Raw genomic sequence first — 26,656 nt, 5'->3', positions numbered from 1 at the left:
CCCCCTCGCTCCTCGTCCCGGACCCCTTTCCGCGGCTCTCGCTCTCATCGCTCTCCGCGCTCCCGTCGCTCTCTTCAGGGACGAGAGTCGAGATGGCCACGATCGCACCTAGGGAACCCGCCAGCGATTCCCCAAATTCCGCCTGGGAGTCGTTTTCACCGCCAAAACGCTACGCCAAACGCAGGCACGCCTAATCGTTCACCAGCCGACCCTGATGGACACCCTGAAGACCCTCCTCCGCAACTTATACTCCTCGCGAAATGCGACTTTGTGGATACTTAAGGTGATATGAAAGTGTCACATATACATACTAAAAAGTGAAAAGTATTAGCAATAAAAAAAACATTTTTTTTCGACAAATGAAATTTTACGAGCATGGCGTTCTTCCTTAGGGCATCCGTAATCACTTGTTATAGTTTCAGATAATTCGGTGCACTCAGTTTTTTTCCATTCATTTCACCTTAAGGTTCTCCAACAAGATGCGTTACTAATCCCCTGGAGAATACCCTGAAGACATCCTCTTCTGCTTATATTCCTTAGGAAGCACGTGGCTCTTCAGGTTCTCTGGCAAAGTGTACGCACGGATCCCGCGATGAGCACCATGAAGACTCTCTTCTTTTCACCCCTCGGCATGAAACGAGTCTTTATGGAGTTTTACACATCTTGGCATTCTACTTCGAGGACTCTTCAGGTTCTTCATCAAGGTCTCTTACGAATCCTATTAATCGCGACTTTCTCCCCTGGAGGGAATTTGTCTCCGACTTCACTTCCGTTTTATTTAATTTTCTTTTTTTATACCGCGAATCTGGCGGCTTTAAGGAGGTGCTGCTTCTTGAAGAGGGAAGTAGAGATGCCGAAGAACGGCGGGGCTTATTCCGGAATCATAATTCCGGGCGACGTTGACGTAATATCGGCACATCGCACCTTCGCCGGTCGTTAAAGAATGATTTAAATCCCTTGCTGAAGAGGCGAAGAGGCTCTTCGAGGTCGCGGGTCGGCCCCGACGTAACTGCATGTATAACAAGCGTTTGCGTCACGCCCTCGTCATCAGGGAAACATCGATCTCGGGATTCAACGATCTTTTTGTTTATTTTCGCTGCCGAGGGCGCGAGGCGGCAGAGTCAGCTGGCAACAGCCTTAAGGTTGAGGCCCCTCTTCAGGGTTCTCTTCAGGGCTCTCTTCAGGGTCCTCTTCGGGTTCCTCTTCGGGTTCCTCTTGTTTACGGCTCCAGCCGATGTTACTCACGGGCTGAATTAACCGGCCACCAATAAATTCCGCCCTCCCTGGCGAGATATATCGAAACGTTCTCCGTCAGCCAGCCAAATTCGACTCTGGGCAGAAGTCGGAAAGATTCGTTCCGCAAGGCCGTCGACGTCTGACTCAAGTCCGTCGGGAAAATCCCCGAGTTTTCTGCTCCACATTTTTCATTCCCCTCGGGCGAGAATCCTCCGATGAATTTCCTCCGAGATTCTTTCTCCGGGAAATTTCTAAAGTGGTCCCCGAAGGGGGCCAAAAACGAAGACGGATGTTCTGGGAAAGTGTGTTCCCTCGTCAAGGGTTTCCGAAATGTGAGAATTTTCGAATGCGTACGCGCACCGAGGACAAATCTGCCAATTGAACCGAAGAAATGATTCGTTAATTCGAAGAATTATTTTAAAAATATCGCCTAATATCTTCGGAATTGCGAGCATTTATTTGAGTTTATTTTGCTTAAATAATTATTCTTTGAATGTACAATATATCTCTTCGGTGAATGAATTCTTTTTTTACGCGGTGGGGAGCGAAGAGAGGGAAGCACTCGATTTCAAGATGGCGGATTTCTTGCGCCTTTCGTCGGATTCTCGCATGGCTCGAAGGACCACTTTCGTAGAGTGTTATCCAATCGAATTACCGCGGGGTTTCGCGAGGCTGAATGCGGATGTTTTGAAATTCGAATTGTCGTTACCAACGCCCACTCGAAGGAGCCAAACGACGCCAAGCGTCGACATTAATCCTCGACCTCCCGGCGGGAAATCGAAGCCACGTCCTGCCGGCCAAAATTCCCCGCGAATCCCTCAAAATCCCTCAAATCGAATATTCTGTATAGAGAGCGATAAACTCGACGCCGGTTCCTTTCGGCGAAGAGCAAAGGACGTCTCGACGGGACATTAATTTCGCGACCAGATGCCAAGTTGTCGTCGGTCTTGTAGACGTTTCGAGCATCCCGCCGCCATCTTGGCGACGCGGGTTTCCCTAACGCTAATTGTCAAAAGCTTAATTCTCCCCAAGTAAAAAAACCCCTTTCTCCTCCACCTTTTATCGATATTCATTCAATTAAATGACATATTTATAAATTCCACCACGTTTTCCCCAAACATTAACAATTTACATGCACACCGAGAAAAAAATGGCATTGAATCAGAAATATCTCTTTACCAATGAAATAATTTGTTAACTCAAGGAATAATTATTTGACTGGAATAAAGTGAAATAAATTCACACAATTTCAAGGAATTGTTGCTTCCAATTTATTGACAAAGTATTTCTTTTGCTAGATGAAATTTTCTTCTCGGGGTGCGGAACTGGGGAAATACAAAATGGCGGACAGTTCTTCTGTAGATAATGGGGCATAGGTCGAAATATTGGGGGTTGAGCGCAAGATACCCATACAATTTTTGTTATTATCCAGAAATAAGAAATGCCGACCGTTTTCACTCCTTGTTTGCCCCTTGGAATGAAATTTCGGCGAAGTTTTTCGAAACGCTCCCATTTTTTCGCGTTTGTTCGGCGCTCGTACGCGAAGATTCGCGTCACGATTTCCGCCGGAGAAATCGTATTAGCTGAGAGAGCCGAGCCTGTCAAGAAACTTCATACTCCGAACCCGCGGCACGTTTTCGAAGGGAAGTTTGACAGGAGAAATTTGCCAGCCTCCATTTATCCTCCGCTAGAAATTTATCTCGCATAATAGAAACTAGAAAAAAAAATCACGCGGCCGTTCCCGCGAGCAGTACAATAATTACAAAAAAAGAAATCCCAAAATAATAATAATAATCCCTAAGAAACTCGAGACTTCCAAATGTGCCCCAATTTCGTCGAACCTTGGAATTTCAACTTCCTCTGGCGATGACTTAAAAAAAAGGAAATAAAAGTCATTACTTTTTTCCTTTCGGCGCATCGACAAGACTCGACGTGGATATTAAATTATTTTCAGTAAATGAATAATAAATTGGATTACCACTTAGTCGATTATTTGAAAATTAAATGAACCGGGGTTTGGATGGTCAAGAAGCGGAAGTCGACACCGGAAGTTCCGGCCATGAGAAGGGAGAGGGGATCCGCGAGATTACCCAATCCCATGGGATATTTCTGGGATCCTCCTGGGCGACCTCGCCATCCCGATTTTTAAGAGGGATAAATCAACGAGGGACTCCTAGGTGGCCCGAACCCGATTCTTTATTTTCCCTGGGCTTTCCGTTTTTCCCCGTGATTTATTCCAGAGAATCCGAAATCGTCGATCTCGAGGAGTTCCCAGATGTGTCCGCTCTCGTGCCGGACGATATTTCGAGAGCCGAGATTTCCAAAACTCGGGCCGACTGTCAATGCCCCCGATCGAAAAAAAAAAAAATCACCATTAATCCGACGGATGAAATGAAAAAGAAAAATTTCTAAATCCTACTCGTGAACGTCATTAAAAATTAGTGAAATTAAATATCTTGATTATTTCATGGGATTTTTTGTCCAATGTGCTTGTAAGATTAGGGAAAAAAAAATGAAAAACGTCAGAATTTTAACTTTACCCCCTATCCGAAATCTCCAGTACATGGTTTATCAATTTATTACGATTGTTTTTAACAGTGCCAGGGTCGTGTGGATCCTTCGAAATGGTCTAGGGTTACATTTATCGGGGATTAACAAGCAGTTCGGAGGAGTCGTAATGGATCGTTGGTCGGACTTCACGGAGATAATAAAATATTAAACGCCCAGATGGCCGATAGCGCTATTGTCCATAAAGTTATTTCCATCGATCCGCCATGCCAGAGAATTACCTTGGCATGTGCAAGCCCTGCTGCAGCTGCAACGGATGCACTGCTGTAAGCTGCAGTGATGTAACGGGCGAAGGTTAGATCCCCCGAAAAAAAAAAGATGTCGAAAAAAGTGAATATCACCGTTCTCGTGAATATTCATTTTGATAAGGTGGATAAAATTGCCTCCCGGTAAAAGGTTCAGATTTTAGGTACTTGCCTGGTCTTTTTTTACAACCCTCTCAGGCGCCCCGTTTACAGGGACTTTTTTTACGAGCACTTCGTAAAATCGGCATACCTTGATGGAAACAGATCGATCGCAAACCCCTTCTCACCCTTCCCCTCGGCGGATTCGCAATTAGATCAGCCCCCGAAAAATGAGGCGCCCCGAAAGGCCGGTGGAAACCCTCCCTCATACATTTTTATGGAAACCCATAAATCGATCGCCATTGCGGTTCAATTACCACGCCGAAGAGCGTTTGATACAAATCCTGCCCACGTATTTCGTGCCTTTTCTTCGAAATTCAATGCGTCCTCTGTTCAAGACACAACAATGCTTCTCGGTATTTATATGTCGCTACATTTTAATGCACTTTAAAACATTTCGGGTACTCTGGGGAATTTTATATTTAAGGCGCTTTGGCCGCCATCTTGGGATTTCTTACGATTTAATTCCAGGGCTGATTCAAGAGTCTTGCGAAAGGCTACAATGATTCCCGATATTCAAATGTCAATGCCAAATGTCACTACGCTTTGACGCACTTTTACGAGTTTAGGAAATTGCAGGAAATGAACGAAATTAAATTCAAAGGGGTCCTTTACGGGGGCCGCCATCTTGGAGTTCCTGGCGTCTTAATTTCAGGATCGATTCTAAAATATTACGAGACGCGACAATGATTCCCTGTATTCAAATGTCAATGCTAAATGTTACTACGTTTCGACGCACTTTTACGAGTTTAGGGAAGTGCAGGAAATGAACGAAATTATGTGCGAAGGGGTCCTTTAAGGCGGCGGCCATCTTGGAGTTCCTCGCGACTTGACTTCAGGGCCGATTCTCGATATTGCGAAACGCCCTCGGCGTTTTTCCGGCAGACGGGCGGTCTCGCATCTCGAAGCAAAGAACTTGGCCAAAAGTCGAGGATCCACGACCCACGCGATTGGAAGTTGTTGCCAGAGCGCGATCGAGGTGACCGAGTGGGCGTCGGATCTAAAGCGCCCCTTAAATCACTCCGGCCGCAATGGAGCGTTGTTTGCCCACGTGACAATCAGCGACGAGCATTCTCCTACAAGCATAATTAAAATTCCGGTCACGAGTACCTTACACCCCTCTAAAAGTGCCCCGACCACCCACGGGCCCCTGATCAGAATTGTCCATTAAAAAAAAAAGAAAAAAGGAAAAAAAAGAAAAAGAGAAAACACTGTCGCCTTGTTCAACACCCACTGAAATCGGAGTTTTCATTCCACTCCACGTTTCCGAGCAGGGAGCGAGAAACGCGAGGAAGCGATTCGCTCCGGACAAAAGGTCCGGGAATATGCAATTATTCTTGAATGTCGGATTCAGGGGAAAATTGGGTCGCCTGCTCCCGTGGAAACGGCGCCAGCTGGTTTAGTTAACTCTTGAGCGATAAGGGTTTTCGATGTCGGGACTCGCAATCGTCTGGTATTTGTCGAAGGGGCGGTTCGACTTGATGCTCCCGCGCCTACCGAATTGTCGAGCCGAGTTTTGGCACACCTTAAGGCATCTTCTCACTTCTCTGGTATGTAGCATGTACAGGCTCGAAGGTACGTACCTTCGGCCGACACGGTAATGTCATCGACTGATCGCCGCTATTTCGGGCGTATCCTCGCCCGAGTCCACTTGTTTGCATCGACCCCACGCGAGCTACCGGAGTCCATCGCTGAGTCGAAAATCTCATCGAACCGGAGAAACATTTCTTTGAATATTCCCAAACGAATATTTTGTCAATGCAAATCATTATCCTCGGAATGAAGAAAATATTCCTTTGGTTTAATGAATTTGTTTGTTTTTTTTTTTGACAGTTTGAACTGCACCTCGGCGGAGTCATCCCCGAGGGGCATCCGAGGTGCTGCTCCGAGAAGGCATATTTAGATTGCATGTTTAAGGTGCACCTCCATATTATATTTCCACAGTGCCACATTGAGAAAATACCCTTAGGGTGCATCTTTACAGTGCACCTCTACAGGGCACCACTCAGACTATCAGGGCGCGTCTTTGTGGGGCGCCTCGGAGGAGCCACGTGGAGGCCCCTGCAACCTGCACCTCTGGAATGTCTCTTTAAGGTGCACCTCTGCTCGTTGCACCTCTAGACGATCCCACTGAGGGGACATTTAAAATTTTTCTTCCTTACTTTACTTTCTCTCGGTCGCATCTCTAAAATGCACCTATGGGGCGCAGCGCTGGGGACGCAGCCAGGAGGCCCGAGCGCGGGAAAGTTGCGGAAAACGTTCCGTAATCGAGCTTGGCGGAATCGTCCAAGTGGCGTCTTTTAATCCGCACGGTCTAAGGTCTATTTTTCGCCGGACAATCGCGCCAGAAATACCAACGCGACCACGCCGCGTTAATTCCGGCCGGCTCACATGATCGGCGCCGCTCGGCGGGCGTTTCGCCCCAACTCGAACTCCTCGAGGAGGGGCAGGGCCACCCGAGTACGCAAATAAGAGTGGCGGAAGCCCCGCGAGAAAGTTACCCTTCAAAGTCAAGGGTATAAATACCCCGCGCACATCATAAGTGCCCTTTCTTCGGGGCTTCCGCGAGTGCCCCCCGGGGACGCCGCCATCTTGACGAGAGGCGACACTAGAAATGGCTGAGTTTTTCAGAAATAAACTGCACAGAATAAAATCCGGATATCATGAAAAACAGGTGTCAACTGATTACAACCGATTGCTCGGTTTTGATTTTTTAAATTGTTCTTCAGGAAAATTTAAAAATTGTTGTTTTTAGCAAAACTGAAATATCCACGAGTGTTAACACTTTGAGCGCTAAGTCCTTTTGGCGTTTGGGCGAATTTCATCAGGGCGTGCGAGCAATATTGGACCAAATGTCGAACGCACTTATGGGTTCATAGCGCTCAAAGGGTTATGACCTTCCTTAGGGGCTCACTTTTCGTGTGATAGAATTTCAAGCGATTCGGTAGACCCAGCTGGGAGGAAAGTTTCATGAACGATCTCTCAGACGCCACTTTCGCGTCGCCTTAATGATGAGTGGCGTGACTCCTCCTCGTCGGTTTTCTTTAAACCCTCGGCCCCTTCCCACTCGGCTTCGAAAACTCCCGAAACCTCGAGTTCGCTCGGCCGTTAACCAAATAATGATTTATCTAATTATTACTAAAGTAACCTTGTCGACGGGAAGAATCGTAAACGCGTTAGCGCCGTTCCGAGGCGTTGAAATTTATTGCGCCAACATGGCGGCTTCCGAGACGTTCCCGGATCTCGAGAGTGAAGTTCCCACCCGGCTCGTTAAAGCGAATTATTCGCAGGGGATTTGAGGTTGTAGGGGCCGAAACTTTTTCGAATCCGATCGTTCACCACCCACGGACAACCCGAGATTATTCCGCCCTCTGGTGGGAAAACGAAGATCCCCTGAAAACGCTAAGCTAATTTAGAAATCTAATAAGAAAAAGAAAACAGAAGAGTCGTTAACACGCGGAATTTAATGCAATTAATTTCGGTTACTGTCCTACCTGTCTTTGATTAAACCCTTTTCGAGATTGCACCCCGAGGGCGGCTCCGTAATTTGCATAACAATCGGGAACAAGGTCGGAGGGATTAATTTGAAATGCATTGAAGTCGCATTTTGCCAACGCGTCCTTTCGGTTCCGCGTGAATGCGAAATTTTCAAAAAATGTCTTTAAAAAGAAAATTACAGTTGGAAGACTGAAAAATCCCTCGGTAAGGAGATATCCATTTTCAAAAGGAGTCTTTATGAATATGCAGGAAGGAATGTGAAAAATTCGCTAAAAGGAATGTCAATTTTTCGGGAAGCGTTTTTGTAAATAAAGGGGGACAGAACACTCGTGGAAAGTTTTCTTAACCCTCGGAATCGGTTTTAATTATTCCGTCGTTAATTATTCCATGGTTCACGGCTCGTGGGCGGCGAAAATAACGTAAGGATAATTGGATCTGAGGGGTAACGAAGTTCCTACGAAATTCGCATTTGCGAAAGTTGATCGGCCGGAAAGGGAAGTTCCGCGTGGGCGTCGCCATTCGCGGTCGAATTTGTCGGCCCGTAAATCGAAGGCATAAAAAATGGTCGACAAGTCGCCCCAAGAGAGAGGTTCGTTTCGGTAACTTTTTCTCGATTCCCCTCAAATAGATATGCAAACGAGAGCCCGAAGGAAAAAAAGAAAGTGGCAGGAAAACGGACGGAGAAATTTCCCTCTCTCCCCCGGGAGCGCGCCGAAACGGCGCCATCTTGGAAACGTTCTCTTCGCGTAATTGTTTACCGACAGAGATGATTAACCGGTCGAAGTGATTTTGCAACTTCCCTGCAGATCTGTCAACATTGTCGAGGCTTCCACCTGACGCGTAATTGTCAACGTCTCGTGCTTCGCGGGCACAACAGCCAAAGTCATGTGACAACTTCACGGCGCACTGCGATCATGCACCTCGTGCCTTTGAGTATCGTTTAAAAAAAAGTTACGCAAGATATATCGACATCTCCTAGCTCCTTCCACTCCCACGAGGTGAACATAGAAGGAAACAATGAAATTCACGAGTTTAGGGACGTTTATCCTCCAGTACGTTAGCTAAAGTCATGTGATAACTCGGCGCACTGCGATCGCGCACCTCGTGCTTTTAAGAGTCTCCTAAACAATAATTAGGCAAGATATATCAACAACTTCGAGCTTTTCCCGTTCCCACGAGGTGAACATAGGGAAAGCCGATTAAATTCATAAGTTTGGGGACCTTTATCCCCCGTGTTTTCCGTTTCAATATTCGATATTCCCGGTCGATTCGTTTACGCAACGTGTTTGCGTCGTCTGGGCGCCGGCTAGTCTGTCGGGCGAAAAATGGAAAAGGGATATTTACATGGACCGCTGACTGTTTTCTAGAAAACAGGCGTTTTTTATATTTATTTACGATCCGACCGCCCCCTCCCTCGACACGCTATAAAACCGCGAAAGTCTGGGCCGATCGGCGCTCGTCGGTGCCGTTATAAAATGTGGGATTTATTTTTAGCGATGCAAAAATATCGCAAGGTCGCCGACGCCAGCGAGCTTGGAGCTTTTGCATGCCGGGACGTCCAATCGGCGAATCCCGAAATTTCCGCGAACTCGCGAGCGTGCCGCCATCTTGCGGGTCGACCGAGTGACGACTACCGACGCGCGATCTCCGAGAAATAGTAATTGAAATCGCTTTAATACGCGAATTTAATACCGAAACTGGCCGTCTCTATCGTTAACTCGTACATCAATGCTACAAGACACTATAAAGAGTAATTAAAGCGCTAAGAAACTTGACTGTTTAACCGACTTCAAAAAAAAAAGAGGTTCTCAATTCGACCGGTACATATTTATTTTCACGCGTAACCTTTCTCCGGGTTAACAGATTTCGACGATTCCTTTTTTGTCTTAAAGAGGGTACTTTCAAAGTGGTCCCCATGTAAGTTTCATGATCCGATCATAAAATTCGGAAATAGACAAAGGAAATCATGAACGGTTGACAGAAAACGCATCATGAATAAATATAAAATTGAAGACACCGATACACATCGTTTTTTTTTTTTGTCGATTTGAAAGCAATCCAAGCAATGAATACTTAGAAATCGAAAGTAGTGAATAGATAAGTAGTTTGTACGTCATTATTTTTTACTTTGTAGTGTCAGAAATCGGTTTTCCTTTTTTATTAAAAAGTTTTTATATTCCTTGGTTGCCACTGAGTTTATATTTTAGGTTAGCTTCAAGTTTCTGGATCGAGCTGGATCGATTTCGCCACGTGGGCGGATTTTCGCGGCTGATTGTCAAGGTTATACCTCCCGACTAAACTGCTTTAACGTAATCCTTTGTACCGTGAAGTTGGCATCGTAAACCGGCGAGATTACGCGCGGGTAGCAGATTAGTTCGGTCAATTTGAGACCATAATTTTGGCACTTTCGGTTACGATCCCATGCGCACGGTCGGTAACTGACGTAAAACAGGCGAATCCGTTGGCATGCGTGCAGAATCAAGCTTAAACGCTATTTTATTTTAGTCCTGACGTGTGGTTTTGATGAAACGCGTGACGTCATGGGAACGCACGATTTAATGTCGCTCTTTACCTGTTTCATCGTTTACGCGGGCTACTAAACCGCTACTCGTAAGTTTATTCCACGGTTAGTGCAGCTCCGATCGTCTTACACATTTAGTTAAAGGTAAATTCATCGGTATAGGTTATCAATTTTTCAAGATCACAGTGCAGGATACAAGTCGAACGAATCGCGGGTGAAAATAACTCTTGGCAGATCGCGAATGCCGGAAATATTTCGGGAAAACTCCTCGGAAATGTAGATCTCTGCCGGTAAATCCGCTCGTTCACTCCTTCCCCGTCAGGCGGCGACTCCATCCACAGGAACTCTTCCGCAACTCAACGGCGGAACTTACCAACTGTGCCTCGATTTTCGAGATCCCGAAAATCGGCTTGTAATCCCAGATTCCAAACTCGTGGAGTTATTTCAAGCGTCAAATGCGATATTATACAATTTTCTCGCGAGATATTATGGATGAAACTTTCAAGCTGACGAGCGAGTCTCGAGTCGACAAGATGGCGTCTTTTCCCTTCCGAGTGGAACCAGTGAGTACTTTCCCAGCCACGAGGTGGCGGCACGAATCCGGCCGTTTGAAATTTGAAATTTCAAAAAGTTAGTAACTCGCGATGTGCGTTTTGAAATGAAAAACGGAATCTCAGTGTCAGGTATGAAATCTTTTCTTTTTTAGTCAGTGAAAAGCAGAAATGGGGATAAAGATAAAGATAAGGACCAGGAGATCTGGCGACCGGGAGCATCCGTCACTCGGTCTTCTGGCTGCATCCAAAATCTAATAAGAGACCCTCCCCCAAGGCCTTTGGCCTTTCATCGAGTGCACCGCCTGCAGCAATATACATCTACAAGTCTCTACCTACTTCTACGTACATCCAATGGATCCACCGAAATACTTGCCCACCGTCGACGCTGCCAATCCATCCTACAAATTAACGACCTAACCTATACGCGATCTCGTAACAAAAAGAGCGCCATGCATATCTACATGGAAATATCTTTTGCGTCGAACTAAGTGGTTTTGGAACACTCCAAAAAATCTCTAATGATTAAAATCGATAGTCATCTATATGTTCTCTCGTATTCACTTTTTAAAAAATAATTGAAACAACAAAATATGTTTTCCATGAAACTGCAGAATAATTACTTCTGGCTTGTTTCACTCTGTTTCTATTTTCTGTGATTTTGTACCGAGCTTATATACGGTATCATACTGGTATGCACGCCTGTAGGCTCGTGCACACGCAGATAGTAATTATTTATGGATTATACTGGGAACGGGTACTATATGTGTCAGCCGATAGCTCGTAGCTCCTCTCGGTTCGCCAACATTTAATGCCGCCTGCCAAATACTACGGATACTGTCCGACATTTAAACGGTTACTACTAGCAGGCTGTTAGTGCCAATCGAAGGACAAAGTGTAACCAGAATTGTCAACAAGTATCGGTGACAGCTGTGATTCTTGTCAAAAATTAATTACACCAGTTTGTGTAGAATCCGAATCCGCTTAGTGAATTGCTATTATTAGGTATAGATTAAGAGATATCAAGAAGTGCCAGTCGATGCAAACGTGACAGGTTTTACATCGGACCGATTAAATCCATCTTTGCTGCTGGAGCAAGATGATCGACTCGGATGAGTTGATCTCGCACTATATGCCCGCGTTTTATGTTTCATCAATCCTTTCGGCCATTCACTATTCACGGTAAATGTACGTTAGAAGCAATTCCCTTTCAAATCCCTCCCACACGATCAGTCGTTTATTATTGCTGGCAGAGGTCCACAAAGACGATTTTGCAGGAAATACACGTGGCCCACTATGGGATTATCGTAAGAGTTCAAAATCTTTCTAAACGTGTTACGAAACGAACGGTCTTCCACCTCCACATATTCATGAATTATTTTTAAGTGAGAATTATTTTCCATTATCAATCGACAACGACAATCTCCGCCTCTAGCAAAATGTATATTTGTAAAATCAATCCATCGTAAACAAAATTCATGTAAACTTAAGTCTCCGAAAACTCTTGCTTAGGCTCGTAATCATACCTCACTTTCATCGTTACTTACATAAAAGGTGGTTATTACCTGTAATGATTTATCGAATAAAAACGTCTTTTAACACTAAAAGCAAGGCATGAGTACGAGATTTAGGTTGTGTAACAAATAAGTAACAAATTGTCGCGGGTACGTGCAAATGCACACGTATGTTTACGCCGAATGCAAGTGCATTCACGTGGGCGCGCTGCATCGTACATCCGCATAGGCATCTGTATGTATTTTCGAATCCAATGTTCGAACGGCAGAATAGGCGAGCTCAATTCGGAGCAGGAAAATCCCGTACGTAACAGTTTCCGAGGATTACGATCCATAATACTCCGCAATTGCGCCGGTAAATCAAACGGGATTTACGAGGGCGACGAAGTTACTCTGCCTTCCTTCTTCCCCCGGAACTCGAAGAAAAGGAGGAAGATTCGCGCTTCCTCGAATTCGTTTGGACGTGAAAGAGTCTCATTTAACCGTGAATTAAAATCTAAAACCGTTTCAGCCCATAAAACCGACCCAAACCATTTCTTTTTCGCTTTAGAAGACGCGTTTGTCAGCCTGAAAAGTCAAGCACCGGATGGCAATGAACTTGTCGGGGTGAGAACATAAGAAAATTCGAAGAAAGTTAAAAATATCCAAGAAAAAGAAGAAGGAGCGTTCAGATAGGGGAAGTACATCCCAGATCCCTAGTACAATAATTGTTTCCTTTTCTTTGGCAGGAAATACAAAAATCCATTGTCGCGTCACAAGGCACTGCCGAAGATACACTAATGATGAGTTAAGACCTGTTCAAAGTAATTATTTATGACGGAAGTGTATTTTTAAGGATACCGAGGATAATTGTCATTATTTCTTGCAGTGTTCAGAGGGTTTTATCATGCATGATAAAACATGATTTTAAACATCCGAGAAAAGAAAGCCAATGAGGAGAGTGAAGGATGAACGCAAGGACCGAGGTGAGTAACCAGGGTGGTTAATTCGCAATTAAGAGGTGCGACTTGATTTGGGAATCGGCCAATTGGTGGGACCAGGTTGTCCTAGGTAAGGGTCGTCTCCAAGGCGGCTCATTCGGCAGGTTCTCGCGATTACTCACCAACAACGTAGTTCTTGTCGACGAACTGCGCGGTGGTTTGAATTCCCATTAGTGCCAGGTTGGGGTCGACCCTCGAAAAATCGAAAAATTGTTCCTTCCAGGGCGACGCTTCATAAAACGAGATCGCTCCCGAGGAAGTCGCGAAGTCCTCTTCGGAAGTTGCAGAGTCCGCTTCCGGGGAGATCGCGATGTCCGACCAAAGCTCGACTTGCTCCACTTGCTCTCTCCAGGACCAGTCACACAAACCGCACTCGATGCTGATTTTTACAAATCTACGACGATCCACAGTCTCATTGCTAACTTTCCCCACTTATGACACGCCCTGGGAATAAACTTTTCATTCATGATTTCGACATTATAGAGACCTGCGCGCGTATGACCGTATCGGTGACCGGCTTCCCTAGCTGACGAAACTTCTGTTAAAATATTATTTTTTAACCGTTCTAAGCCAACTCTCCTTTTCAGATTCCTGATCCTCCCACAACCGATTCCTTCCAACGTCTCGTGACTCCGGACATATAGTGCACCAAATCTCTGGCAAGAAGTGCTGGGAAGTCTTTCTAGCAATGCTTGGCCGTGTGCGCATGCGCGCGCCCAATCGCAAGACAACGTGCTTGGCACGAGTTTTTGGATTGACAAGAGCTAACTTCTTCGGATCTCCCGACTTTTCCGCCTTCCGGTAACCCCTTCGATGGCACAACTTAGCACAGTTAACGATAAGCAAGATATTAATTAATCTTAAAATTAATCAATTACTCTCCTAGTCGCGGTCTACCTCATCCTGGAAGAGTCAGCAGGAATTTCTAATCAAATATACGGAGCACCCGCTGTGAAATTACTAGGATATCCCCGAGAATGATGGACCACCTAGAGCCCGAATTTAATGATCTTCAACGTCGATGAAAATATTTTTTCAACCCTGATCAGCCGGGGAAATGATCGGAAAGGATCGGAAGATGACGCGCTGGGAATAGTCTTACGATACAGAACACGTGCCAAGCATCACTATGCAATAATAGTCGCGGAATGCCGTCACTATAAGCCTCGTCGAGGACCGTAGTACAACCGATATCGTTCGATATCAAATAATATTTGAATTAATCCCGCAGAGAGGAGGCGCCAGAAAATGTGAACCCGCGAAAGGATACCATCTCGACATCATTAATTCCGGCCTAAGAACGAGAAGCAGTCACCGATGATCGATCACTGAAAATCTGCACCTACGTCTGCCCTGAAGAAGCACAGTGGAGGCATTGACTTCGCTCGGTTATCATCGCATCCGATTATTAATGGCGAAGAGGCGATCACGGATTTTCCTTGCGCACTCGAGATGCTTAATTGCAATTAATCGAGGATAGCGAGAAGGCAAATGGTAGATATACTTTTAACTATGGCGGATGTTAGTTGTCGAAGTCGGCACTGAAAGCACGGATTTGAAACCGCGAGTTCGATAAACCCGATCGATCCGATAGGCCTTCAGGTGCGAATCGGCGACCTGGCAGCGACTCCTCGAGGCGCGATGTACGACCGACTACTGAGTAGAGAGACAGAACTCTCCCTCGGCTTCAGCATTGGCAACGCCGAGACTGTCGTAACTATTTTAAAACCACCGTCCTTCTGACTTGGAGCCACCGTGCGATACTCTGTTGCGCTCAGCTGTGCGACGTGGCGCTGCACCCTGCTGCACCATGCACTCCGATGCTGTATGTTGATGCAGGCTGCAGCGACCTCCTGCGTCGCGCTGCAAATTGCAGGATGCTGTGACCTGCTGCAGGTTCCCTACACCGTGCTGCGACCTCCTGTGTCGCATTGCAGATTGTTACACCCTACTGCGACCTAGCGCACCGCACTGGAGATTGTTGCACGATGCTGCGACCTGCTGCAGGTTTCCTACACCGTGCTGCGACCTCCTATGGCGCATTACAGATTGTTACACCGTGCTGCAACCTCCTATGTCGCATTACAGATTGTTATACCCTACTGCGACCTAGTGCACTGCACAGGAGATTGTTGCACGATACTGCGACCTGCTGCAGGTTTGCTACACCGTGCTGCGACCTCCTGTGTCGCATTGCAGATTGTTACACCCTGCTGCGACCTTGTGCACCGCACTGGAGGTTGCTGCACGATGCTGCGACCCTCCATCCGTCAAACGGGGCGATTATAACTTATTAAGAAGCGTCTAATGTCAAAATATACTTAACGTCCCTAGATCAAACGGGCACACTCATTTGACGTACAACCTCGACTTAATAACTATATAAATTCCGAATGCTACGGTCGAAACCTTTCGATCCGACTTTTTCTGGTAGCGTTCCCTGGTGGATTCGTGCCAAGGTTTTGGGCGCGCCATGGTCCTCCTTAGGCTTGTCCGGACCACCGTCGGGTACTTTTGGAGGTTAAACCTTTTTTTTTTTTTCCCTCCTGCGGAAAAGACGCTTTTATTTCATATTTTACCGGGAAGTCCTGGTCAGTCACCGAAACGTTTATAGCCCGAACACGCAATTCGCCGCGAAAGCCGCTCCAGCGACTGCGAGAAGCGTCGACGAACCCTCCAAATGGTGGAGGGAGAAAGTGGCCAAGAAAAGTGGAAATAAGGGGCGTCGTAAATTTAACCAAGGACGCGGCCAGGGAAAAAGGAAAAGTCCCCCAGATGGCGGAGGGCCGACGCGGCGACGCACGGGCGTTCATTGTGCATATTAATTTTCTTGAATTATTAGTTCCATTAACTCCACCCTGAAGAGGTCGAGGAGTTTCTGATGCTTCAAGGGTAGACATGGGAAAAGGTGCGACACTCCGTTACCACAAAGATGGAATGCCTTTGACATGGGATTTCTCTTTTTTTTTTTTAACCCTACCACCCACATAGATATCAGTCATGGCTCTAGATCCAAGATGGTGACTCACTTTTAAAACGGAGACTCGCTCGAATTTCCCGTGAATATCCAGTGTCCACGATGGTTTAATTAAAGACGAGCCCTGATATCTTATAAATAGTTCTCGTATCGGCATCGGTCTGCGAATTATTTGCAAAGTATTTCTTCGAATAATGCCGAAGAAATATTTCGGTGTCGTCATCGTTATCGATTTGCACAGATTTGTCGTAACGAGTTATCGCACGTGTGACCACGTTTGTCCAGCTGAATTAGTAGCTCTTATCCGGCACTTCGGAAATTGTCTTTCATACATATAATCCGCTTAATAATAACGGCGAATATAGATAAGGAAATTTTGTTACTTTAGTGGACCCGCAAATTGTCCTTATAATTGTTTCATGATTTCGGGAAGGTTAAAAGCCACTTGGTCGAGGGATGATTGGACGAATGACAAAAGACACCGTCTCCTTTCTTAAGCGGTCCCTCTTGGAAGCGTCTGCGAAACCGAGAACCAAATCCCGCACTTTGATCACCCGACGAGAGCGAGGCACAAAGCTCGACAAAGAGACTCCTCGATTTACCCAGAACCGAGTAATTCTCGTCTGGGCCGAGTGAAAAGCGTCGCGTGACCAAAATTCTGCTCCCTCAATTATTGTCTAGGAACGAGAGGAGTCATACCCTTCTACGAATTTTCAAATTCCGACTAAAGGATCACGTGAATAGAACGTTTCCTAGTGAGCTTCGCGACCTCGCCTTCTCTTCCCGGGATAATAAAAATCCTCTTTTTTAATACAAAGTCTATGTCACCATTAAACAGAGATGATAAAGCCTAGGAACTAATTGAACATATGTGATGAATCCTACACTAAGAAAAGAAAAGAAAAAAGTCATTGAACCAAAGAAATATATATATACATTTCTTTGGTTTGTTACATTTTTTCTCTCTACGTGTATGAGATTATCTAACGGGAAGGATAAGAATCTCGTTCTTTTAATACAAAGTCTAGGGTATAATTGAACAGAGACAATAAGGCCTATGGAACTATAAATTCGCTTTGAATCGCGTTTGACGCAGGGCGGAGCCTTTCTTCATTTCTAAGCAGGAATGGAGTAATTCGGAGCGACTGTCACTCAGGATCTGTCAAAGTCGGCTGTCAGTGGGCCGTATAATTAGTCCGGACGAGTGGTAGCATCGAGGGGTGTCAATGACATCGGCAGAGACTTTGACACATGGCCGATGTCGATGTCGATGTCGATGACGACCTCAGGCTGCGCCGAGTAGCGAGTAGCTGACTGGCGAACGACGCCTGGCGTCGCCCTTCCTCTTCGACTCCCAACGACGTCATGTTTCTATTTCTGCTCCTGTAGGCGCAGCATCTATCTTTAAACCACGGATCGGTACAGTCCAGTGTCGCGATATCGTTAAATCCATTACACAATTGAACGCATAAGAAGAGGCCCCAATTTCGAGAAATCCTCCCCGGAACTTTGTGCCACTTTTTATGCTTTCATGGATTAAACAAATTCAGAATGTAATAAGCCCCAAACGTCCCAACGCTTCTTAATTAAATCTCATAACGAAACTGCACGTATCCCGGATTTGTATAAAATGGAAAAGGTTCTATAAGATCCTACTTTAGGAGAATATCGCGAGCGGTCGCAGCTAAAAGAATTAGCGTGCCTTTAAACGTATCTGGATTTGGACCGAAAGAAGCGATTGCCGAATTTAATCATTCAGTTGATGAAAATAGATAGCAACAGCTCGGGAAAAGGGACCGATGCCATTTACAAACCGAAAGTTCTTTGGCGTCTCGGTTAAGGTGTCAGGCTTACTTGACAACCGGAAGTTTAGCGATGATCTAGAATTCATCTCTTATTCCTTGCGGCGCTTCATCTTCTAATCTGTGACATTCGCAGGAATGTTCGGGTTGAGGAACTTCCTCCATACCTGGTAATACTTTGACTGTGCTACGAATTCGCTTGCTCCACTCCTAGAATGTGAAAGTAATGTTTTAAGGGATATTAACTGCGTAATGCTAGGGAACTTACGTGGAACAGCGATACGTGATAACAGAATATATGCTCAGGCAGAAGATTGTCTCGGGTGAAAGATTGCCCTGCTCTTGAAATTGCGAAGGCCTCTTCGTCGTGCTCCCTTGCCCAAGTAATCTTCTCAACGAGATCTGATAAATCTTTCTTTACTGGCACGTAGTGCTTATTGCGTTCGAGTTGCTTGTAAAAGAACTCATAGTATTCTGAATCTTGCTTCAGAACTAAAGAGCCTCCGGCGAGTAAATATGGAAATCTGTACGCAGCAACCGATCCATCGATGTTCAATTGATATTTGTACTGAAAAGTACCATTATTAATTGCTCTGTTATTCGAATGTTAAATTGTGAGGCCTGTTAATTACTTTGAAGAATTCAAATAGTGAAATGTGCTTCTCTCCTGGACCGTATTTATCCATTTCGTCTCGGAAAAAGAAGAAGTTTGTGATGGAAGCATTGATGAGATCTGGATGCTTCCGGGCTATGTCTATTAAATCCAGACGTTCTCTGCGCGAGTCGCGTCCTCTCCAGAAAACTTTATCGATCTTCGAATCCCATGGTGTCTTGACGTTACTTTGCACCGATAACATGTCCAACATTACCCTATTTTTGTAAAATATTATTACTGCAGCGTAAGATTAAAATGTTAATGTTTGTACCGGGCAGTCTGTAAAGTTTTACGGTTCTGTCTACCTTCCCATGTTTTCAATCGATGATTCGGTAATGTCATATGTGGGCATCACGATATCGATGGTATTGTCCGAGCCACACCATGAGAAAACAGGATATGCTGGACCACTTTTCTGCACAAGAGGCCAATCCCCTAAGTTAACGAAAAGTTCAATATCGGGGAGCTGCACTTTCCGTGCAAGTGACATTAATATAGCATCTGCGAACAGTTTGAAACCTACGTGTTGCCCGTAGCACTGTCTGTAAATCTATAATATCTAAATTAATATTTAATATTAATGAATGGTACCTATTATACCACACTAACGTGCATATTTTATTATCGTACTTTGTTGTCCTTAACGACGTAATGGCAAATACTGACACTATTTGGTCTATGATACTTTTTAATTATTTCTTCTCTAATCATCTCAAAGTTAACGCTATTAAAAGGTTTCAGATCATTGATAATTTGACTATGATTGCATTGAGTGCACTTATTATTTTTCAGCCATTCGGTAACAGATTGTTCTGGGCAATAACATTCTTCTTCGTATACGGGTCCTGAAAATATTTCCAGTTAGTTAAACCTTATCTACATTATTTCTATCTTGTGTTACCTGAAAATGTCAGAGGTGAGCTTGATACGTGCTTTCCTTTAAATTTGATACTAATTTTCATCTTGAAGCAAGTATGATACAATCGGTACCGAACTATAAAAACTCCATCTATGCAGTCTAACGTCTGTACCCAAACTCGACAGAAACCGCCATCGGCACCTGTGCCATGTATTTCCGCAGTAAGAGATTCTTCTCCAGGAGATTTAGAAAGCCTGAAATATGTATGTAAAAATACATCTCTAATTAACCCAAATAAAAGCTACCCAGTTTTTAAAATAAATGTCCTACAACTCGACCAAGATTCTATAATAGAGAGAAAACGATGGTTTACATAAATGTCTATACTAACGCATTTCCATTAGTATCATACAAACGAACGAAGATATATCGTGCTCGCATGACAATTTGTTCAGGATTTAAACCGGGTCCCCATAAGGACGTTCTTGACAAATCAACCACCTGTTCTTCACCGACACAAGTGCTTGGATCCCACAGGGCGAAGAATATTAAAAGTATAAACATCATTTTCATTCTTTCAGTGCACAGCGTAGAGTTCTCTACATCGCCAATTTTCACTCGACTACTTTGACGTGAATTTCCACGTATTGGGTTCTCATGACTTCTTGCAAATTCATTTCTATAAAAATAAATAGGAGGATGTTTTACGGCTCCATTTTGATCTTAAAATCGTAGCCACTGTCTCTCCGCAGTTTTCCTCTTAAGTGCTCTTATGTATCAAGGATCTTTCGAGAGCGCTGCGTAGACCTTCCCTGTTATCAAGAAACTCGGTAGAGTATCGAGCCAAATACATTTGAGCGAGAAACTCGTGGTGCCGATTCCTAAAACGACGCATCAAGTTGTGACAAATAAATATTCATGACACGCAGAGATGAGTTGGGAGATTGCTCACGGGTTGGGTCGCGCGATCGCGTTCTGTGCTGCCCTCGGTGGAGAATGCAGGCGGCTCGTGCATTCGCTCGCTGATAACCCCCAGTGGCGGCCAACTCAGGGATTCTCATCTTTGCTCCCAATTCATCTCTGTGATAGCAAACATCCTTTAACACTTTCAACATCAACAATTAAACTATGTACTTCATTAATTCAATGACATTCATTAATCCTAAATTTATGGTATAATGGAGACTGTGATACACATTTCATGAATGAAATCGAGAGTAATGTAAATTTTCTTTTTAAACTTTCAATTGTGTGTAAATAAAAGCGGAGTTATCGCAAGCTGGCGAGAACTGTCAAGAAAAGAAATTTACGTGTCCGACTTAAGATCAGAATTCCCAGATAGTTGAGTAAATCCCAGATGAGGGATTTTTTTTCCATACATTCTTCCCCAATCTCGCGTCGTTCAATTAAAACAAAGTACTTCCATGCAGCAAACTGTGGTAACTCTTCGTACCTAGCGAAAATAATTTTCTTTAAGGGAGCGATTTATCCGAAATTGTTTATCGTGTGAATGCGATTCATAATTTGATCGCACACATCAAAGACGCTCGCAAAGATCGCTCGAGAGTGTGGTTATGGTTGCCACTGAGAGCAAAGAACGCCAGCAGGACGCGGCAGGGGAATACTGCAGAGTAAAATAATTAGTTTCTTTTTAAACGAGCAATCCTTTTTCGGTAGCGTCTTCGGTATCGATATAATGCATCATTTCACCGAAAGTCAATCGAGTAAATCGCCCGAAAGTGTGGTTATGGTAGCTTCAGAATCCAATGATCGCCGCCAGAGGACAGCAGGGCTTGGCTACGCCCTGTCCAAGATGGCGGCGTCTAGCCAATAGAGCTCGGCCTCTGGCGGAGTGGGGAGGAAACTTAGGACCGTGATTGGTCGACATCCGGTTAATCTAAATAGCGAATTTAAGACCGCGTTGCGAATACGGCCCGAATTCATCGTACTCGGAGTCTTTAATGAGAGTAAATACCGTAAGTATGTAAGTATTAAACTCGATTTTTCGGGTAATTCGAGTGCCAAGTTACGCAAATAGAAGGAGGACGCAGCGCTGTCTTCGCCGCTTTGGCGCCTTTCTCGCAAACACAACTAAACGTACTTTTTGTACTTGATTTGTAAGATCGAAACTGGTAGATATGGAACACAGGAGACGGCGATACCGATGAACGCTAAAAAATAAGGAAAAACATACGTGAGGCGACCTTAATGTCGAAGTCGGTTATCTTGCGCTTCGTGTTTAAGAGTTTACACGACCTCGGCTGCTCCACCATGTGTCTCGGCGACCGGTCGTCGAAATCGCGCGTAAAAGTGTGGTTATGATCGCTCCTGGGACTGAAGATAACATCACCTGAGCGCGCGGCACGCGTTGCACCGGTCTGCGTCCGCAGGAAAAATGGCGGCGCTTTGATTAGCGATTTGAAACCCTTATTACGGAGGATTTCCCGCTATTAAAACCCCGCGATGGACATCTCGAGTATGCTCGAGGTGGAGGTTAAGGAGGTGAAGGAAGCCGAGAGCAAGGAGAACGGTAAGACTTCCGTGCTGCCTGCTATTTGCCTACTTTGCGCGGCAACCTAACCTCTGTTATCCCTTTTAGTGACACCCCAGCTTCCAAGATTAATATACATCCCGTCCTCGGTAACACAGGAGGAGAGCGATTTCTACAGGGTTATGTTTGGCACCGGTAGGTATATTAACTTGGTAAACGTGGAAATTCAATGTATTCAATTCGGTCATGACAAAGGGTAGACTTCCGTGTATTCGGTCCTGTGTTTCGGCACCTGCGCTCATGTTTTACAAAATTTTTGTGGGATAAATGCATCATAGTCGTTGTTCGTTGCAGACATAGCCTCGGTTCGCTTTCGTAGACTTCATTGTACAGCCTGCGACGTGCACATAGGCTCTGCTCCCTCTCAGGCTCATAATATGTTTGAGCACCCGATCTTGCGTACATTGCTGTGTGCGCAATGTCGAGATTTCTATGGAGATGGAACCTTTGAGCAAGGTAAAAAATGGATACTTGTAGTATCAAAATTTATAGACACAAGATGTATTTTCATTTATGTTAGTTATTTTTGGAATATTATATTTAACCGTTAAAAGCATTTTCTTTGAAATATCTTTTTGCAGGGGATGATGCTACAGACATGTTCTGTAGATGGTGTGCTAATGGAGGGAACTTATATTGTTGTTCCTTCTGTAGTAATACTTTTTGTTACAAATGTATAAGAAGAAACTTTGATAGCATAGTAAGGAAACGAATTGCAGCAGTCGAGAAGTGGAAATGCTTCGTCTGTGACCCCAGAGACTTGTACTCAGCCCGAGCTATCTGTTGGGCTTTGTTACAACATGTCCAAACCGTGACGAGGTAATAGACTTGAATTTCATGTTACTGTATGTACATTGAGGACATATCATTATTGCTTACAACGTTTCCGCACAGAATTCTGCAAAACGACAGAAAAATGACAGCTGACGAAATTGAGCAGAAGATGAATCTAGACGAATCGCAGTGCTGTCCTCGAAAGCGAAAACGCAAGCGACGGCGGACGGGTTCTAATTCCGAGGAAGATGATAAAACATATGTACCCGGATTAGAAGATGGACCTCTGAAGCGAAAATACAGACGAAAAAACACTACTACTAATGGTGCAGTGAATCATACTCGTCCTCAGTCTGCTTTATCCGTTAGATCTTCAAATTCCCTGTGGTCTTCGGATTCCTTCCGGTCTACGGATTCCTTTCGCTCTCCAAATGCATCGACCGAAAGAAGAGTACCTGAAGAGGACTATAATCTACCCTTGCTGTCGGCCATTCCATGCGAGCAGACAATGATCGAAGGGGAGTCGGAAGATCTTACGACGGATACACCTGCTACGATGCCACATTCTATCTCAGAAGTCGAAAAAACCCCTCCAGCAAAACTAGACAAACTGCCAACAATTAGTGCAGTTCCAACGGTTAACCTACTACAGACACCATACAGGGCACAGCTTTCTCAGGCTCGGAGAATTAAGACTATCCTCCCTACTTCGCCTGCAGGAGCATCAATGGTGAGTCGTCCTGTAACTTCTGACTTATCTTCTGACTTCAGCCCGATCCCTGTAACGCGTCAGCAGGCTTGTCGAAACTCCTTAATATCGCCGGCGCGAAATACAACTCAGAAACGAGCTCGGGTCTTGCTTCCGAAGTCTAAGAACACATCGAGTAGCACTCCTAACGCTAGCAGTGTCATTGAGATCGAGATAGCCAGTGACTCCGATGAAGATGTCTCGATGGTTCCCGAGATCACCAGTAAAGAACCTGTGCAGGCTGCGCAGACTGCTCAAAGTTCTACCACTGCAGACACCTCCAAGAACATCTCTAATGATGCTACCAACAGCGTCAGCAGCCCTGCCAACAATGCTGCAAACAATGTTCCAAATAATGTTGTGAGTGACACAGCTAATAGTACTGCCAATACCAATGCCAAGAACAAGCGAACCCCTTCGGACAGTGGTATAGTATGGGATATAGTGAAACAATCGCTTATAAAGATTCCTACAGAGTCATCGGAGAAAGCGTTCAATCAATCATTGTTCAAGCAGAACCGCGAGATCGATCTGATAATCGTCGAGCTGAAGAACAAGCTTAACAAAATACTCACTACTAAGAGGGGTGAGGTTGACGAGAGCACTTTGAGTACAGGACGGGCCAAGACCAGATGCATCCATCGTGCCATCAACAGAGCTATTTCGCGACTTGCATACGTTAATAACGAGATGATAAAAAAGTACGACGATCTGAAAAGATCTGAGACTAATCAGAAATTAAAGAATGCTAAACAATCTGATTCCAATGTCACGGAGAAGACAAACAAGAATGACGATGAGGTGCAATTGACCCTGGACATGACCTGCGTCAGAGATTCTGACACCGAAGGGCAATGCGAAGAGAGTGACGAAGAGACAGACATGACGATTAATGACTTCGAGGAGATAATTAGACCGTTTGCTGAAAAGGACACCATAGAGCGAAGCGTTAATACAGAGCCTGCAAAAGTGATGGATAAGTCTACACAAGCATTCGACGTTATTCTGAGGGATTACGAGAAATGCATTGGTTATGCGTTACTCATGAAGGCTGATTACGACCCTAAAAGGAAAGTGCAGCGTATGAAACCGGTACAAGTGCCCAACGAGCACGCTGGCAAGTACGAGGAGCAGTTCATTTTCTACCTGCAGCATATCGAAGACAATGGGATAGAAACGGAAGACTGTAAAGGGTTGCCCGATCCTAACGAGACGCCTTTGAAGGACTTAATAGAAGCGAACTCTCCATTTATCTCGGAGATGCTGCAGAGCATCGGTGCATCGTCACCGGTGACGAACACAGCCATCGTGCTGGGGTCTAGTGACGAAGGCAACGGAGCGAAGGGTGACAACACGTTAGAGTGTATTTCATTAGAAAATATGGACGCTGAAACTGTAGAAGAAAGTATCGAGGTCATCGAAGTGTCAGAAATACAAGAGGAAAGTGCTACGTCTAATGATTCCGATGCGATGGCTGTGACAGAGTCTGAAGATAAATCCGAGAAAAGTCCCAGCGATGATATTCAAGTGCTGGAGAGTGAGACAGCGAAGGTGGCGGATGTCTCTTCTGAGAACATTGATAAGACAAAGGACGAAGAAACTATACTTGCAGTGCGTACACTTATCGACTCAGCTAATGGTGATAAACAAGTGGAGCAAAAAGACAATGTGTGTACGGAGGAGGATTACAGCGAAAATGATTAGATGGTCAGGTGTGTATATCATTAAGATTCTCAATTGTTGTCTGATACGCTTTGTTGCAGCAGATACTCATGTCACAACGCACTTTCCCGCCTGAACGGTGCAAGTTATCGAAAAATCGTTCGGACAAAAGTTGTTTGGGACGTTACGGCAAACAACATTTGTGGAAAACATTTTTCGATGACGTTCACCGTCCAGCTGGAAAATTGCGTTCACACCGAGCATAACGGCTGCGATTACCGCGTGTCGGAGGCGGCCATCTTGAATTGTGTTCCCAACTCGAAAAAATTATCCGTCGGATATTTTTCTTTCGTGGCTCACCACTTGTACTTTATTTCCCGATATTTCCTCGATATATGCAAGACTTGACGTTAATTTCGGTAATTCGCAGTTGTATGTACAGAGCATCGAGACGACTTTTGAAATGTTTTGCGCCGCACCGCACCTCGCTTCTGTTAAAAGGACGCGATAGGCTGTAAATAAATGTAGGACCGCTCTTGGCTTGATAAATACGTGTCAACGAGAGTCGCATACTCAACGGAGGAGAAAAAAAAAACAATTGTACACGACTCTGTCAAAATTAAAAATAAGAAACTTTCGCGATGAGTCGCCGTGTCCTTTGCGCCTCGCCGAGTCGTCTCTAAGGTGTCATTCTCGACCGTGAATATTTGTAGAAATTTAATGATAATTGATATATATGTACACACACATATATATATATACAGTATATATATAATAAGATACGAAAAAATATGACGTTGTACTACCTATACGAGCGTGTAGGTAAGAGGTGCAAGAAGTTTTCGTACGCGTCTCGTGTCCTCGTGGCGAGGGAACTTTGTAATTACGCCAAATCTATTAATTTTCTTTTCGCGCGACGCATTCGCGCATATACAAATAGAAGACCCTTTTCTATTGGTAACACGTCTCTCTGGGAGTCCCCGGTTCTTTACTTAGTCGTAAATAACGAATAATTAATGATCTGCCGTAACAATAAATTCACGAAGACGAAAGCCGTACTATTGACAGGCAGAACCCAAATTTCCGACGAAAAGCGTTCCACTTGTTCATCAAAGATTCGTTTTAAAAGAGATATGCTTCGAAACCACCCCGAGCCTATCCAGTCAGTAAATCCTACGTCAAATCCCTAAATTCTCCATATTATCCACATACGCACAGAGCTTAGTAAAAAAAAAAAAAACATCTAAAAATGTTTACCTCGACGAAAAGTGGTCCATTCGTTAATTGAAAAATCATTTTAAAAGAAATATGCTTTGAAGCTACCCCTAGTCTATCGAACCAGTAAATCCTAGGTCC

The 26,656-nt window shown here is 44.7% G+C and overlaps 2 protein-coding genes and 1 long non-coding RNA gene across 6 annotated transcripts; 2 read left to right on the top strand and 1 right to left on the bottom strand.

Annotated features, from left to right (window-relative positions):
- The first annotated feature begins 71 nt into the window (after positions 1-71).
- Positions 72-11,325, top strand: LOC105700727. The gene is made up of 3 exons (XR_001104152.2): positions 72-283; positions 541-704; positions 10,934-11,325. It is a non-coding gene; the product is annotated as an uncharacterized LOC105700727 (long non-coding RNA).
- A 5,727-nt stretch (positions 11,326-17,052) lies between these two features.
- On the bottom strand, positions 17,053-20,460 carry LOC105702199 (KDEL motif-containing protein 1). 3 transcript variants are annotated; one of them, XM_012429586.1, is made up of 8 exons: positions 19,957-20,460; positions 19,608-19,819; positions 19,337-19,551; positions 19,012-19,256; positions 18,684-18,921; positions 18,320-18,619; positions 18,104-18,261; positions 17,053-17,651 (listed from the first exon to the last, which is right to left on the bottom strand). In XM_012429586.1, the coding sequence occupies exons 1-7, from the start codon at positions 20,136-20,138 to the stop codon at positions 18,130-18,132; spliced, it is 1,524 nt and encodes a 507-aa protein (XP_012285009.1). In that variant the 5' UTR covers positions 20,139-20,460; the 3' UTR covers positions 17,053-17,651; positions 18,104-18,129. The 3 variants fall into 3 exon arrangements, with proteins under 3 accessions (XP_012285009.1, XP_023289555.1, XP_012285005.1); XM_023433787.1 differs by having other exon boundaries at positions 17,053-17,647; XM_012429582.1 differs by having other exon boundaries at positions 17,053-17,632.
- Positions 20,461-21,521: 1,061 nt separating this feature from the next.
- On the top strand, positions 21,522-26,622 carry LOC105701641. 2 transcript variants are annotated; one of them, XM_012428558.1, is made up of 6 exons: positions 21,522-21,549; positions 21,688-22,095; positions 22,165-22,251; positions 22,411-22,572; positions 22,698-22,935; positions 23,011-26,622. In XM_012428558.1, exons 2-6 carry the CDS (start codon positions 22,029-22,031, stop codon positions 25,340-25,342), a joined length of 2,886 nt encoding a protein of 961 aa, XP_012283981.1. In that variant the 5' UTR covers positions 21,522-21,549; positions 21,688-22,028; the 3' UTR covers positions 25,343-26,622. The 2 variants fall into 2 exon arrangements, with proteins under 2 accessions (XP_012283981.1, XP_012283973.1); XM_012428550.1 differs by lacking the exon at positions 21,522-21,549 and having other exon boundaries at positions 21,592-22,095.
- Positions 26,623-26,656: the final 34 nt, after the last annotated feature.

Source organism: Orussus abietinus, unplaced genomic scaffold (assembly GCF_000612105.2).
Source record: "Orussus abietinus isolate OABI.00-Male unplaced genomic scaffold, Oabi_2.0 scaffold29, whole genome shotgun sequence".
Classification (NCBI taxonomy): domain Eukaryota; kingdom Metazoa; phylum Arthropoda; class Insecta; order Hymenoptera; family Orussidae; genus Orussus; species Orussus abietinus.
This window is presented reverse-complemented; position numbering and strand designations above follow the sequence as displayed.